Consider the following 16,615-nt stretch of genomic DNA (forward strand, 5'->3'; position numbering starts at 1 on the left):
GACAGGACCCCTCCTGTCTGTTTTTAATTTGTTTTGTTTTTACTTTTTCATTTTTTGTCATCATGGGGATAACATGATGACACTTTGTTGTCTTCCTGCTTTTATTTTTCTCTTTCTCAGGTTTCTTTCCTCAGAACTTTCTCACCCCCAACCCCTTCGTATCCCAAATGTCATAAAACCATAATTTATGGCCGTATGTCCATTAAGTAACGACAAAAAACTTTTACGACAAACATGCTGGGAGAGTCGACATTTTCAACTGGAACTTTTGTTTCCTTTTGTTTGGTTTTGTTTGTAGCATTGCTAACTTTTCTCCAAATAAGGTTTCAAGACAGGGTTAGGGTTTCAAAGTAAGGTTTTAGGGCAGGATTGGGGTTTAAAAACTGTTTTAAATCAAAGTCTCAAAACTGGATTATGTCTTCAAATTACAGTTTTCATCCTGGATTAGGGCTTCAAAGCAGGCATACGTTTTCGAGTGTTGGTTCCAAATAAGAATTTTTGAGCCATGTGTAAGGTTTCTAGACAGGGTTGGGTTTTAAAACTGCAATCCACTTTCGAAAGAGGATTATAGACTGTATTATGTTTTTAAAACTGGGATCAGGTTTCAAACGTTGATTAGAATTTTAAAATGGAATTGACATTTGAAGACGGAGGAAAGTGTTTTAAGACTGATAGGGTTTACGATTAGGGTTTCAAGACAGAAGTAAGGTTTCAATTGGGATTTTGTGCAAGGAAGGAGAAAATGTGTGTGTGTTTCCAGTTGCTAATTTCAACATGCGATTTTCAACATTTGAAGTAATTAGAATCGTTTGTCACATAACGTTGGAATTTGTTCACGTTGACGTGCACCATCGGCAAAATGAGGAAACCTTCAGCATTTTTGTTTGCGGGCGGCGTGAAACAAATGCCGTTTGACTCTTTTGATCTAAATGATGAAATCAAGTTTACAATTAATTGATTGAGACAAATGTGCACTTTTAGATGTTTTCGGAAAAGGCGCATCCAAAATATTTGACGTCTTTTGTTTGAATTGTGTTCGACGAGCGACTCGTATCGTGTTTAATATTCGGAATCTGTGACAGCAATCTTGGGATGTGAACATTAGCAGAGAATCATTCTATTTTGGGGGGGGGGTGTTGATGCAATATTTTCATTTGTTGACAAATGTTTTATGATTGTGTTTAAAAAAAAAAAAAAGAGCCACTGGCCATTTCTGTCAAGATTTGTGGATTCAAAATGAGATTAACTCGCTGCAGACTTTTTAAGAAATTATATTTGTTACACTTCTATAATCAACAATAAAAAAAGAGATTTTATTATTTTGTGCCGTTTCGTTTTTTTTTTTTTATCCATTTAGTCCTACCACAAATATGAAAAATGTATTACAAAGAATCCTTGCATACTTGCTGAGATTCTTTGGGGGGGGGGGCGGTTTGGGGGTGCAATTCCTGTTTTTCATGGTCGTTAATAACGTAGTTTCCAATATTTGTGTGAACGATTCGCGAGCTGACCGAGTCCCACTTCCGCGCGAATGACGAGGTTTTTCTGTGCTCATTTGTGTAATGTGACCTTCTCACCACCAGGCGGCAGCAAGGGAGCGCAAGATGAGGAGCCACAAGGTTTCCTTTTTTGCTCACTTTCGCTCTTTGCGGATTTTGTGAATTGGTTTGTCCGTTAGGGTTTCAAGACAGGATGAGGGTCTTTAAAAACAGGGTTAAGGTTTAAAATCTCTGTTAAAGTTTCAAGACGGGGGTGTGGGTTTCAGTACGGCGAATTTAGGGGTTTAAACCCGAAATTAGGGTTCCCAGTTATGGTTGGGGTTTCAAGCAAGGGTTCAACTTTCAAATTAGGGTAAATGAGAGTTGGGCTTTTACATGTAGGGTTTCAAACTTGGTTCCAAAACGGTAAGTTTCGGGTTTTGTTGGCATAAGCATGAAGAAGCAGATGTATACTTTTGTTTGTTTGTTTTTCCAACATTCTAACACGCTTACATGACTTTTGTTTTCTGCATGCCAGACGGACCCACGCACGTAGCGACTTAGTGAAATATTCCATTTGGAGCCGAAAAGTATTTTTGTTGTCTGTCGGGAAAATATCCCTCTTACAAAGGTCCCCTGTTGTTCGCACTGGGGGATACGGACTGGGCAAAAATTTGTGCATGATTGACGGCCAATATAAATGCATTTGAAGGGAATGTCATGAAGACACCAAGAAAACATTCACTACTAAGTGTGGAGGATAAAGAATATATACCTGTGAGAGTTGTCATATTGCCTTTCTAAATGTGTTCAATTAGCCGTTGTATTAATGGACCGAAATACACTAGCAACTGATTGAGCAAAAATTCTAATTGACTGAAAGTGGTGTTACTGATGCTAATGCTAACATTTTTGGTGCCTTTTTTCCCCCGACAAGAAATGAGTTTCAAAGAGAGAGGCTGCAACATCAACAGGAGCGAACATCTCCCAGCATGCTTCACGGCGTTGGAGCTTGATATATTCGCTGATAGGTAGCGACATCACTGCATTTCCCTTGTCTACACACACACACACGCACACACACAATTGTAACAAGCGCTATGTTGTGACAGGCACGCCATCAGGCAACAAAAAGTGAGCGATGTCATTACGATGCACGCCATGTGAAGACTTAACAGCTTCTCCTTCGGGTTCTTCTGTTAGTTCTTCGGTTGTGACACGCTCCCGCGCTGCTTCTGAATGAGCAGCGAGAGCTTCCCTCTCTTTTGAGAAAAGGTCCGATATTTCTGGACCAGAAAGTCTGTGTGCTAAGTAAAGTAATGGCGTGCCTGTTTTGAAAATGTTTTATGTGCTTCTGGGATGTGACATGGATGTTGATGCATTTTGCCGCACCTTGGTCCTATCGATTACAAACTTTTAAAACGTGACAGTGGAGAAAGATGTGCCCGTTAAAAATCTTTTTTTAAATGCATTGCGTTTAGAATAAAAGGAATAAGTAATTGAAATCTTGAATACATTCTCAACGTATTTTAAAATATAAGCTGGTGATTTTTTTAATGAATTAACAAAAGGCGGGAAAACATTGTACGGACCTTCTAGTTTGTTTTATTTTGCTAATCAATAAAATAATTTACTTCTCTCAATATGTTATCGTCATCACCAATATGGCTCGTTTGTTCTTGGGGAGGAGTTTCGGTTCGATTGACACTCATTTGTGTAATTGTCCGTGAACGCATCGCCGCTTGTCCCACTGCCCCTGAACGCAGTACAGACTGTTGAGGTGATCCATGGCAACAGGGGCGCACCAGCAGCCGAGCTCCGGAGGCTGACGGGGAAGCCGAGGTTGCGGGCGGGGGGCTGCCGCTGTGTCCGTTCGTCCCTCCGGCGTACACGTCTCCGACCCGCCAGTCTCGCGCGTGCTCAAACGCACCTCCATGTAACCGCGGAGCAGTGAGGGGAGGACCAATCCGGCGCGACGGCTCCTCATTTGGGCTCCAAGGTGACCGACCGGGGAGGTGGGGACCCAGACGGCAGCCTGACTTGCGCAGCACGTCAGTGGCAGGTGAAGCCGCCCGTACCCCGACCTCGGGGCGCTAGCGGCGGCGTCGTTCATGATGCCCGCCACTGACATCTCCGGAGCTTAAAATTCCGCTCGTCACTTTTTCTTTTCCGCGTCAAGACCTGAAGCAAAATGGGATATTTTTAAACAGCTTGCTGCGTCATGTTTTTCGCCAGGTTTGGATAAAAAAAATGTCATTTTTTTTTCTTAATTATTAAAGAACACATCACCATCAAGGATTTGAAGCATCATCGTGAAGATGGCGACTGGGTCGGGATGGCAGCAGTATTACTGCCCTGCCGGTCAGGGGAAATACACTTCATCGTCAACGTCGTCCACGTCCAAAACCTCCTTCCAGTCCGGCCTGGCCATGGAATATACCCAAGACCTGCACCTCAAAATGAGCAAGAAGATCGCCCAGCTGACCAAGGTAAGGCACAGATGTGTGGAGGCCCTTTTACATTCCCGAGTAGCGATGCCACACCGCTGCTTTCAACTCTTACCCCCAGACTCCGTTCAGGAGTGTGCAAATATTAGGTTTGCACCCTCGGCGTTGTGAATTTCTCATAGATACCACAACAATTCGCATTTACTTCGAATTCGTACAGTCCTCAAATTAAATCGGAGTTGGTGACGTAAATTTGCATCGATGGCACCGTGTGCTTAACTGAGTTTTAAACACGAGAACGCGTCCGATTTTAGCCAAGTGCTCGTACATTTTGATGGTTTGTTTGAATGCACGCTGAATTTGAGAGCAGCCTCACGTGTTGCTGTCAACGCCGCCAAACGGCACATGTGCATGCACGAACGCCTTGGGGGCAAACAATCCTTAAATTAGGCGATTCTTAAGGGAAGTATGGAGTTGGCAGTATGTCGCTCCAGAGTGAGCGATGTGTGCTGCCCGAAGGTGAAAACGTTTTGTCGGGATGCTGCATCCATCAGCGAGTCACATGCATGGTCATTAGCCACAACATTACACATCACATCAGTCACTAATCAGACATAGCAACAATGGGTTGACATTTTCTTGCATGTTCATTTGGATATTTTGGAAGCAGCGGAGGCAACTTTGCTCGTGGGATGAATTCTGTCAAATTCCACCCATTTTTCACATTTAACAGCAATCAAAATAACCACACCATCCTTCTTTCATCACGAAATTTGACAATTATTCCGAACAAAAACATACACACAAATATGTGAACTGTCTGTTACCACCACATTTTCATGTTTCTGAAGAAATATGTATTTGAACGGTCTCGGGGAAATTGCCAAACAGTCAAGTCATCTTTCCCCATTGAAATGAATGCCAATGCCATTAATCTGTTCCGCCTCCCCAGAGAAACGTTTTGCGATGTGTAGTAAAATTGAAGGCCGCATAATAAAGTCACTGATAAAAAAAAAAAAAAAAAAAAACACTGATTAGGTAAAATGCAAAACATTAATATAAATAATTAAACTGCGCATTTTGATTAATTCATTGCAACTCCTTCTGGTGTATGTGACTTCGCCACTGGGAGGCAGTATAATACGATATGTAGACGAAAGTAGGTTTGAATACACAACGTGTGTCACTCTTTGTTTGATGTTAAGTTTGACAGTAAACTAAATAGCAACTCAACTTTTAATCGCTGCAAGGACTGCTTGTTCATTCCGGTTAGGGGGCTGTATGTGTATGTATATATTATGTGTATATGGATAATGTGTATATTTGTGTGGATTTGTATTTGCTCATGATCCAAGGCCATTTATCTATTTCCTATGCTATAATGAATAGCTTAGCTTTTTTTGGCTCTTTTTTTTTCATAGCAATGAGCTGTTGAAGCACACAGCCAAGTAAATACGAGTGCTCTGAGCTTGTATAATGCAAGCAGCCAATATTTCACGCCTCTGCTTACTGACTCTAACCTTTCAAGGTTAGTCCAAAACCTCCAGCCTTGCCTTGGGGGAGGTCTGGGCTTTGATCCCCAACAACAAATGACAAGGTACTTGGCAGGTCGGAACTCACGGAGGATTTGAGTGTGTCATTATCAAGCCGGGGGTCTGGCGGCGTCTCACGCGCTCACACACGCTTGCTGTTGGAGGCACAGGACACTTGAATCGGAATAGCGGAGGCTGCCAGACCAGGTGGCGTCGTTGAAATTTGAATGCGCTGCTTTTAAAATGTGGCACCAAGTATGTACAAAAACAATCAACATTAAGCAAAGTGGAAGGAAAACATTTATCATTGGTTTTCTGTTGCGTTAGCAAAACTGGTGCATTCTGAATGTGAGTTACCAAGTATGCCTACCGTATTCTTGCATCTCATCCTTCCCTATTTCCCCTTTAAGAGGCAGACGTATGAGAGCAAGTAAATGCGCCCCCTAATGGCTGTCATTAATATAGCATTTGACATCAGCACATTCTGATTGGATGCACAATGCTGGTTTGAGATTAGTTTGTTATAAAGGATCAAATACAAAATCCGTAATATACATTTGACTTAAAAATATGTTTCTTAATTATAATGTACTTAGTCATAATCCAAAAAAAAGATAATTAGTTGGCTTATTTCATTACTGGGAAAATGAATTTGTGAATACGGAATGAACACATTTGGAATCATGTGGACAGATTGGGAAGGCGATGGAATGGAATAGAAATATATTGAATGATATTGAAGGATGTGGAATGCTATGGGTGAAAAATGTGGAATTTTGGTATTTGGGGAATTTTTGGCTGAAAATTGTTCCCACGGTGAATTGAATAAGCTGAAGATTTTTAAATTTGAATGATGTGAATTTGTCATTGGGAATGAATGGGGATTTTTTGGGGGGGGGTGACAAATGTGGAATTGTGAGAAAAATGAGAATTTTGAGAAATTTTTGGCCGACCCCATACACCCCCACAGAGGAGGAAGTGATGTCACAACTGTCCAAAGGCAACCGCATATTTCGGCCCTCCTTGCATTTCCATTGCGCCGGTTTTCTAATCTCTATAAAACTCCATTCTGGGAGAATGAGAAACCAGAGGAGATTACGGGTTGAGTGTCTACCTGTGCGCGCGCGCGTGTGTGTGTGTGTTGCATTTTATTAACCTCTGCAGGAAGGATCTCCCTCTTCGCTCATTGTCACAATTCTTTGTCAGATTTCATTAAGATACGCTTTGGCACGCACATCGATGCTGAAACGCTCGCGCTCACATCGAGTGGCGAGCATGATTTGATGGGTCATTGTAGCATCTCTTTCTTTTGATTGGCTAACCAGAAATCAGTTCATCAGCCAACCAGATTGCAAAACTCCCTTGAGCGGTTGTCTCCCGTTACCATGGAGATGCAGTCAAGTTATACCTGAATGTCGACGGAAGCACAGAATATGGAAGAGGAGACACTGATATTATGTCAGCGAGCTTTGCGGCCAACGCGTGAAGGATGTCACTGCAAAATGGTGGCAGAGCATGACTCAGCATTCCTTTCGGGTATTTGAAATGTCATCGATAGTTTCTGCACTCCATACACGACTGTCGCTTTTGCCTTGTATTGAATTCAGCGCATAGCATAGCATTTTCACACTGTATTTAGCTCACCCGTTCCGTCAAGAAGTTGGATTTAGCATCTTTAGCATTTTCACAGCATTCAGCTCAGCAGTTTAATCAAGAATGTTGAATTTATAGAGTATCTGTATCGTGTACTTAGAAGTTGAATGTCTGTGTTCAGCTTAGCAGTTGAATTTAGCATGAACGTTAGCATTTTAGCCCTTTTCCTTTAGCCCAAATTAGGCGTCGTTTGAGTCTTCCTCCGCTTTATTGGCGCCGCAGCGCGCTAACGAGTCCGTCAAAGTAGAATATGCAACAACAAAAGAGTGCCACAGTTTCCATGACAACATACCCCCCCCCCCCCCCAAAAGTGTTCTACTTGCTGGGAGACAAATGCTCTCAAAAGGCAACAAGCATGAAGACCGAGCACGACGCTAATATGCTGAGCCGAACACGACTATCTGGAGCACGTTGCTCTAATTATGAGAAAAGTTACAGGACGTGCTACTTTTTTTGTACTTCTAGTTTTTTGAAGTTTAAAAAATAAGTTTCCTCCAGAAGTTTCAAGTTTTGGGGTAAAAATTCCAGTGGCTGGAAATTCACCGCGAAATATTACAGGGACTTCGAGCCACTCCACAATTTTATTTTTCATATGCTACGTTGATGGGCTGGCTAATTATAACCTATAGCTGAAAAAGGAAAACCCTGAACGGGTGAATTTGTGATTGACTAAAATATTTTTGACTAAAATAGTCATAAAATAAAAATTAAAAAAGCACTTAGGCGACATGGCGACCTGTCATGTGACCCAAGGCCCCCACCCGCCCGCCTCCCCAGAGAGTGCAGCAGGTTTATCTCAGGCTGACGTTTTGTTCACTGACGAAATGCAGCATATGATGACACACAAAACACGAAGGCTGCAGGCTACACGCTGCCAACGTAAACTGATGGCAGCGCTAATGGGAGTCAGCGCTGCGCGCCCTGTGTGTGTGCGCCTTCCCAAGCTGTGTGCGGTTCTTCCTCCCCGCGTTGATCGTCATCTCATTCATGCCGAGCGGCACAGTGGGCTCGTGGTTGGTATGTCTGCCTCACAGTCAAAAGTTCTGTGTTCCAATCCCCAGCCTTCCACTGCCGTGCGTTTCGCTTCTCGTCCACGTTTTCCAGCACGCCGCGCTGCTCTCCACGTCGAGTCGGACGTTCTCGTATTGTCATTCCCGGTGTAACTAATGTAGTGTCCTGCGGCCCTCCGTGCATTACGGCGTTTTCCTACGGGGCAGGCGGTATATGACATCAGGCCGAGGGTGGATTAGAGATTTGTAGCTTTGAGCAGCACGCCGCTGGTGACTCATCTGACCTGATTTTGCATAGCAGCAATAGCGCAGAGGCAGAAGCAAAATCAGCCACTCGGGCAGAAAAAGGGGGGGGGGCGACAACAAAGGCCATGAAACACACTTGCATGGTGGATGTGTGACCATATGCTGAATGTTCTGATGTGTTACTCGCTGCATCCACAAATGATAGACGTAGAGTCTATCTAAGGCAGCGGTGTCAAACTTGAGGCACGGGGGCCTCATCTGGCCCATCATGTCATTTTTTTTGTTGCCCGTGATTGAAAATCGTCTGTCAACTTGAGTGATGCTTGCTAAAATTTGTTGTGTACATGTAATAGTGCGATGAGATGTAGTTTCACTGTCATTAACGGCCTTCCGAGGGAAGACGTAACTCCAAAGTGGCCCGCCACAAAAATGAGTTTGACACTCCTGGTGTGAGGCACAAACTGTAGATAATATACATGTATGACATTCCAGAAAAAAAAATCTCTAATTTCGTTTCCAAAATTCCTCCCTCCCCCTCAAAAAATCACATCTGAAATTGTTAATAAGACTGCAAAATCTCACAATTTTGTAATGTGCTGTTTAACATGGACCCACTGTTCTCGGAATGTATGGTGGTCCAATGGGGACAAAAGACAAACATGCTTGCCAAGTGCTACATTCATTGTCCAAAGAGAACGCAAGTTGACTACATGGAGCTGGAAGCAAAAAGGCTCAGGTTCAATCCCATTTGGAGTCTTTTTGACCGGGCCACCATATTTCTTGCTCACTCATTTCAGAGTGACACAGACTGTTCCTAATTTTGGTCCTCATCGTGTCCATACGACCATGGCGGACAGGGACTCTTAAACAGACCATCATGACCAAATGATCTGCTTCAGAGTTATGCTCATGTTTGTCGCATGATAATATTTTGGGTCAGTAGTTTTTGTGGGGGGGTTTTGTGGACTGGTTTATTCTTTCGTTGCTTTATTGGTTTGTGGGTTGGCTCGTGCATTTTGTTAACTGTTAACTCAGATGATTTATTTCATTTGTGGTAGTTATATAGTAAGCCACTTTGGTCTTGATTTAGCGCATGGTTACAGCTCCAACATGACCACCAAAATGGCCGCGGCAATGGCTTGCCACCGAACGTGCTCTTTTTCACTTCGCCCGACGTCCACTTCATCAAGCACTTCCCTCCTTACGCAGGCGGCTATGTCCAGTTGCCATGGAAACCTAGTCCGATAGATGTGTGTGTGTGAGAGTGTGAAAGAGAAAGTATTTCAACCCCCCTAGCCCCCCGCCCCATCTTTCGCTCTCCTGCCTTACCTGTCTGTGGTGCAGGTAATTACAGTCTTCCCACTCAGTTCTAAAAATATTCCGAGCCTCTGGAGGCAGGCAGTGGGCCAAATGTTCCAGATGGACTTTTATCAGCTTTGGAAAACATCGAAAAGGAAAGAAAACTTTTGAAGTGTTGGACACTGGACAGTATTATCACGTGTTCTCACTTGAGCTTAGCAAGGGTGCTAAATATTTCTCTTGTTGGCCGAGGTGGCTATGTTTTTTTTGGCGGGGGGCTATTACTTTGTTGAACAGTCCGCTTTCGAATTTTGTGGCTAGGCTACTAAAACAGTATTTGTTAGCTTGGTTTACTCAAGCATAGGCCTTGTTAGCTTGTTCTTTGGTTGGATACGTGTTCATTAGTTTGGTGTTTGACATATTTAGTGAGTTATATCGTTCAAAGCCAAGTGAAAACATCCTGATGTCTGTATCGCTCCAGCTAACTGTGCTTGTTGTGTGCGTGTGGAAGTCAAGCTAGCAGTGGCGTGAAATTAGAAAGTCAAGCACACATCGTCTTGCTCCGTTAAACCCGGCCGCGGCTGCCGCTTTTCTTTTCTTCCCTCTCCCGAGCCGCTCCATTCCCAAGCGCATCCGTGCAGAGACATGCCCACCCGCTTCCGTCTCCCTGATTAGCTAACGCCGCTAGCGGATTAAAATGTGATCACCACGCGCAACGGTCGCAAATTCATCTTCGGGGGACGAGAGTGGAAATCACCGAGCGCATACACTGAAACTAAATTATCTTCCACAGAGCTAATAGAATTATTAACGAAAATGATTTGTCAATTTCATGTATTTTTCGGGGAGGGGGGACTTTTTCGTGAATTTTAATAACCTTGGTCTAATGAAAGTCTGCTAGCGAAAGGCTGACATCAAATTGAAAACACCAGTGGACTAACGTAAGTTAAAGGAAATAAGCATAGATTGTACGATGATTATAATAGCGGTTATTCAAACGGCGCAGCACTGCTTACAAACAGAGCATCCAACAATCTGCGATGTAAGTGGGTGCAAAATTGCGGGGGTTCAACTGGATTCTGATATACTGAATTATTGAATAACTTTTGCCTTCATCCCAACACACACTCAGCTTTCTTTCTCACAATCCGGAGCAGGGAATCTCCTCACTGTGCCATTCGGACTTGTGTGTTCCCCGGCGTTATTTCTGGGGTGGACGTAAGGGTCAAAATGATGCCGGTGGTAGCTTTTTTTTTTTTTTTTTTATCGACGGGCTAAAAATGTCTTCAACTTTTGACGTTTCTATATTTTTCCCTGTTTAATCCCAAACAGCAATTGTACATGTTCCGCCCACGTATGTCAATTCTGCTCGCGCAGGTGATCTACGCACTCAACACCAAGAACGACGAGCACGAGGCGGCCATCGCCACCCTGAAGGAGGCCCACGAGGAGGAAGTGCAGCAGATCCTCTCTGAGACCAGGGAGAAAATTTTACAGGTAGGTCCACACCTCTACATTCAAAAAAGCAGATGTCATCAGAAGATCATTCCCACCATGCACTTAGTTAGGTTGGTGATTAAGAATAATGCCTTAGCATGTTGTTTTTTTAGTATTCTTTGAGTCTCATGCAACCCCAGTTTACTTACCTGTTGGTCTGTCTGCCTGTTTAGGCAGCAAAAATCCTAAATTTATCACTCTCTTGACTGGTTAATTACTCCCAGGGGTCTCTCTACCTGTTTTGATAGCAATGGCTGCCCATTTAGGTCGCAAAAATGCATAAATTCACATCAATTGTATGGTTACTCATTCAGTTGGACATTACAGCAAACCTTTGTATGCCTTACTTCAAAAAGGGGATTCCTGCTTGCTTACTGTTTCATTCCCGATGGCTGCTCGTTTAGGCAGCAAACAGCCCGATTTCATTTTGCCTTCTGCTTTGGTGCCTTCATTGCTTCCAGTCATACCGGTAGCAGGACACAACACCTTTTTAAAAAATTGAAATAAAGATGTACGTTTGAGAAGTGAATGAATTTATGTCCCGTTTCATTTCCTTTGGCAGCCCGTTAAGGCAATAATGAGACGAAAGTCATTGCAATAGGCATCCATTGCTTCAAAACGTAGCCCTACACAACACAGCCTTTTTGATACAAGCCTGTTAAATTGAGCAATGAATCGGTGAGACTCCTGTTTCCATCCCTGTGGCTGCCCATCTAGGCAGAAAGCAGCTCAAATTCATATCATAACCCAGCCATTGCTTCAAGACCCAGCCCTACGCAACACGGACTTACTGATACAAACATGTTAGATTGAACAATGAATCAGTGAGATTCCTGTTTCCATCCCTGTGGCTACCCATCTAGGCGGAAAACAGCTAGAATTCATAGCACGGCGCAGGCCTTGCTCCAAGACGCAGCCCTACGCAACACAGACTAACTGATACAAACATGTTAGATTGACCAATGAATCAGTTGAATTCCTGTTTCTATGCCTTCGGGCACCCGTTTAGGCAGCAAACGGCCTGCTGCTCCAATCCAAATCCATTATGCCTCCCCTGCATTTTGAACAAACGGTCAAGGTGGTTGTTTCCAGTCAAAATATTGTTTCTTTATTGTTTTATTGTTTCCCCTCTGCAGTACAAGAGCAAGATCAGCGACGAGATGGACTTAAAGAGACGCATCCAGTCCCTGGAGGAGTCCATGGAGTTGCATGAGCGGATGAAGAGGCAGGCGCTGGCTGAGTTTGATAACTACCGGCAGAGGGTGGAGGACCTGCAGCTGTGCACCGAGGCTCAGGTAGATCCAGTAGTTGTGAATATTTCGAAGCCCGTCTCGGCTTTTCCTCACTCGAGAAGTTAACTTGTGACTTTGGCCCTCAGCACACTCAACGGGTGGTGTCCATGTCGCGCGAGGTGGAGGACATGCGGCGTTCCTTCGAGGAGAAGCTGCGCACCTTCGGCCAGGCGCAGGTGCAGTTTGAGCAGGAGAAGAAGGTGGCGCTAGAGGAGCTGAAGGGCCAACACCGGCAGGAGGTCCAGGAGCTGCTCCGCAGCCACCAGAGCCACAATGCCAACTACAGCAAAGACCAAGAGAAGCTGGGCCAGCTCCACAAAGCCGAGGTACGCCGCAAAAACTCTAATCTAAGCGGGAGGAGGGAACTCAGACTGATTCTGTTTTGGTTGTTTCAGGTGGATTCTCTGACGGAGCGAGTGGAAGAACTCAAGCAGGACAAGAAGAGACTGGTGGAAGAGTATGAGGCCAAACTCAGCAAGGTACCGACCGGTGTGACCTTTCTGAGACCTCAAACATGTTTTACGATCATTACAGTTTTGTTTTGTTTTTTTTCCCCCAAGGCTCAAGCCTTCTACGAACGTGAACTAGAGGCCATGAAGCGGACGCAGCAGCTGACGGCCGACAACCTCTTGGCGTGGAAGCGCACCGAGGCCGAGCTGCGGCGCGAGTTTCAGACGCAGGAGGCGGCGCTGCAGAAGACTCTGGGCAAGCTCCGGGCCGAGTTGGCTCGCGTCACCGATGAGGCCCGCGAAAACCGTGAGCGCTCGCACAAGCTGCAGGCCTCGCTCGCCACCTCCGAGAACGCCGTCAAGGTATGATCATGCTTTTATTCAACGTCATTATAGTTAATACAGAAATGATGCCTGAAAAAAAAACGAATTAAAGAAATAAAATATGTAAGTAAAAAATAATAAAAATCACAAATATTACCGTATTGGCCCGAATATAAGACGCTGTTTTTTGCATTGAAATAAGACTGAAAAAGTGGGGGTCGTCTTATATTCGGGGTCTACACATTATACACATTCACGACGCTAGATGGCGCCAGATATCATTGAAGCGAATGCTGAACTTGACTCCCCAGGCCAAAGTGAAACCCTGTCACGAAGAATAAAAATAAAAATAGCGGCAGCACGAAGAAGAAAAAAAAATAGCGGTACGAAAGAAAAGAGAAGAAAATAATAGAAGAGATAACAGAAAATGGAGAAACTTAGCGACAATCTGGAGAAAAGTGGGTCGAAGATCGGCCAGGTTAACCGGCAGCTGAGGAGAAGTTATGATGTCATTTACATTTCAAAAACCAGAAGCCATTCATTTACATCATGACTTCACTTTAGTTTACATGTTTAAATGTTCAGATATTAAGTTTTGAATGAGGCAAAGTAACATGCTTTTTCTCTCAATTATATTGTTATAATCATTTGTTTCAGGTGTACTGAAATTATTTTCTGTATAAAAAATTATTTGGTGTTCAAAAAGTCTTTTTTTCAAACTTGAGTCTTGAAAAAGAGAGGGTCGTCTTATAATCGGGGCCGTTTTATATTCGGGCCAATACGGTAATTTAATAGTTATTAGACTTGTTATAGACGTGTCAGGCGTGTATTCATTCAAACGTGTGCGCACGGCCGCTTCCTCAGGAGCTGAGCAAGCAGCTGGAAGAGGTGACGCAGAATTCCGAGATCGTGGAAATCCGCCAAAAGGAGGCCGAGTGCGAGCTGGAGGCGGCCCGGGATCGAGTTCAGCAGCAGGCCACCGAGATCCTCCTCAAAGCCAGTAAGCCACTCCATCACCCCAGACACCCCCCCCCCCAAAAAAAAATGGGGAGCACCCGGGTTGGCAGCCACGTTGTGACCCTGAGGTCGTGTGAACTGCCGTCAGGTCAGATCAGCAGCCTGCAGGCCACCCAGATGACGCAGGAGGCGGCCGTGCGCGACCTGGACAACGAGCGCAGCCGTCTGAAAGACAAGGTGCTCAGGCTGGAGGAGGAGCGAGAGGCGCTTCACGGGCAGAGCCAAGCGCTGGACGAGAGGCACAAGCAGCAGCTGCAGTCACTACACAAGGTAGAGGACCACAGAAAGTAGACACGCTGCAGTTTGACTACGAGGAGTGAAAAAAAGAATCAAATTGCAATTTTTATCTTCTTTTTCTCTCCCCTCAATATTGCAAAGTTGCGAAATTGAATAATGTCGAAAATAGTGAGAAGCCGCAGTGACAGAGTGTCAATAAGTGTATTTGCCAGTCTTGAGGAAAAACAACTCCTTGGAAAAGGTCGCATGAAGAGCCGGCGGCGCGTGCCCGATGTTGAATGTCAAGTATGGCGGATTCATGTCGCCTTTGTCGGCCCACCGGCGCTGACATTTGCCGCCGCGTTGTCTTCTGGGAGGCGCTGACGGAAGGCTACAATTCATGGAAATGAGCGCAGATTGAGCTTGGAAAGCACTGCAAAACATTGGGTGAAACTTTGAAACTTCTTGGAACGGTGCCGCCGCTTTTATGCAAGGCGCTGCTTTGATCCGAGCCGTTTTTGTCGGGCTTGTGTAAGATTTGCTTCAAAAATGTTAGTACAGAGTTAACCGTGGGCTATGAGCCACGTGCTGCTTCACAAAGACGTACGTCAAAGGACTGGTGAATCCTCAGAATCTGCTCGCCCTGGTGCTCTGACTAAACCTCAAAACAGCAAACATACAATCGGTTCCAGTGGCTGCGACTACCCTACCCTAAGTCATTGGGAAGGACACAGCCGAGAAAAGGCATGAGACGCTTTCTGAATCCGCGCCGGCTCATTTGTAATCGCTGTCAATATGGCAGAGTGATGCAGCATATGGCGCCGAGTGTCAGCGCGAGTGTGTGTGTGTGTGTGTTTTGGCAGACGCTACGTGAGGAGAAGGCGACTCACGAAAAGGACATGAGCTCGCTGCGAGCTCGCTGCGAGGAAGAGAGCGGCCAAACCAAGGAGAACCAGGCCCGGGTTCTGGACGACATGGCCAAGAAGCATCGGGCCGCGCTGGAGAACGCGCTCAGTGGAGCAGAGAAGGACAAAAACAGACTCTTGGCGGTGAGTGCACCCCCCCCCCCCCCCCTTAACGCTGTAGCTTGTTGTCATGGCGACCAACGCATTCTTATAAATGCTGATAGAAATTATCCGCAAGTAAATGCAGCCATAGACAGTTGCGGCGCACTTTGACCTGTGAGAGAAAATCGTAGTCTCGCAACTAAAATCGGGCCGTGGGAACATGAGTTGTTCTTCGCAGAGGAGAAAGAATATATGACTTTGCGATGGGGGCTTGCGACTGGGTGTCAAGGAAGCATTCAACAGAGGGAGGCGTCTACAGCCCACCCCCATCACTCCCCATCCATAAAAAGTTCAAGAGCCCCTCAACTTCCTGTCAACAATCATTTTTTAAGCGGCATCAAGACTGTGGCTACTGAGCATCCAGTACATGAAGTGCACGTACTTAGAGATGAATATTTGAAGTTACTTAGCATCAGTGGGGTCGTGTACTTGCATTAAAATCCAACATGTGAGTTATTCATGCTGATGCTTTTAAGCCGCTTGCGTCCTACATACACTACGTGTTATGTCATCATCATCATCATCGGCACCACATGTACACATCGGTATAGCACGGATATAGGACGCCGTGTTCGGTGCGCAGGGCTTTGAAAGGATGTGTTTAAATTGGGCGATCAAGCCTCGGTTATGGTTTCAAATAAGGTTAGGGTTTTTAGTTAGGGTTCCAAACAAGGGTCGGGCTTTGAATATAGAGTTTCAAACACAGGTGAGGTTTTCAAGTCTGCGTTGGGGTTTTAATTTCAAATTAAATTCTTGAAAATTTTGAAGCCTGTGTTGGAATTTCAAACATAAGGGTTGTGGTTTGAATAAATTGTTTTTTAAAGCCTGGGTTGGGTTGAAGAGTCAAAGTCTATGTTCAGGTTTGAAAACTGGGTTGATGTTCCTATTCATATTTCAAACAAGGGTATACATTTTGGTTTTAAAATTGTGTTTTAAATCAGGGTTAGGATTTAAGATGGGGTTCATGTTTTAGACAACAGTTTGGGATTCAGGGTAGGGTTTTGAAATGAGGGTTTCAGTTCTGGGCTCGTGTTTCAAACCAGGGTTGTAGATCTGATTTAGGATTTCATATGAAGGTTTTACGATTG

At 44.7% G+C, this 16,615-nt stretch overlaps 1 protein-coding gene across 4 annotated transcripts in view; it reads left to right on the plus strand.

Annotated features, from left to right (window-relative positions):
- Positions 1–3,202: 3,202 nt before the first annotated feature.
- LOC147185760 (protein FAM184A-like) overlaps positions 3,203–16,615 on the plus strand; it is a 30,428-nt gene continuing 17,015 nt past the window's right edge. The window contains exons 1-10 of one of the 4 annotated variants that reach the window (XM_086104444.1): positions 3,203–3,540; positions 3,758–3,967; positions 11,043–11,162; positions 12,299–12,457; positions 12,541–12,780; positions 12,850–12,933; positions 13,015–13,266; positions 14,092–14,227; positions 14,333–14,514; positions 15,324–15,509. In XM_086104444.1, coding sequence (XP_085960570.1) covers positions 3,797–3,967; positions 11,043–11,162; positions 12,299–12,457; positions 12,541–12,780; positions 12,850–12,933; positions 13,015–13,266; positions 14,092–14,227; positions 14,333–14,514; positions 15,324–15,509 — 1,530 coding nt within the window. In that variant the 5' untranslated portion in view covers positions 3,203–3,540; positions 3,758–3,796. Of the gene's footprint in view, positions 3,968–11,042; positions 11,163–12,298; positions 12,458–12,540; positions 12,781–12,849; positions 12,934–13,014; positions 13,267–14,091; positions 14,228–14,332; positions 14,515–15,323; positions 15,510–16,615 lie in introns of all 4 variants that reach the window. The other 3 variants (XM_086104445.1, XM_086104443.1, XM_086104446.1) reach the window with 3 other exon arrangements.

This window comes from Hippocampus guttulatus, chromosome 23, assembly GCF_054856545.1.
Source record: "Hippocampus guttulatus isolate MCC_2025c chromosome 23, RoL_Hgut_1.0, whole genome shotgun sequence".
Taxonomy (NCBI): Eukaryota; Metazoa; Chordata; class Actinopteri; order Syngnathiformes; family Syngnathidae; genus Hippocampus; species Hippocampus guttulatus.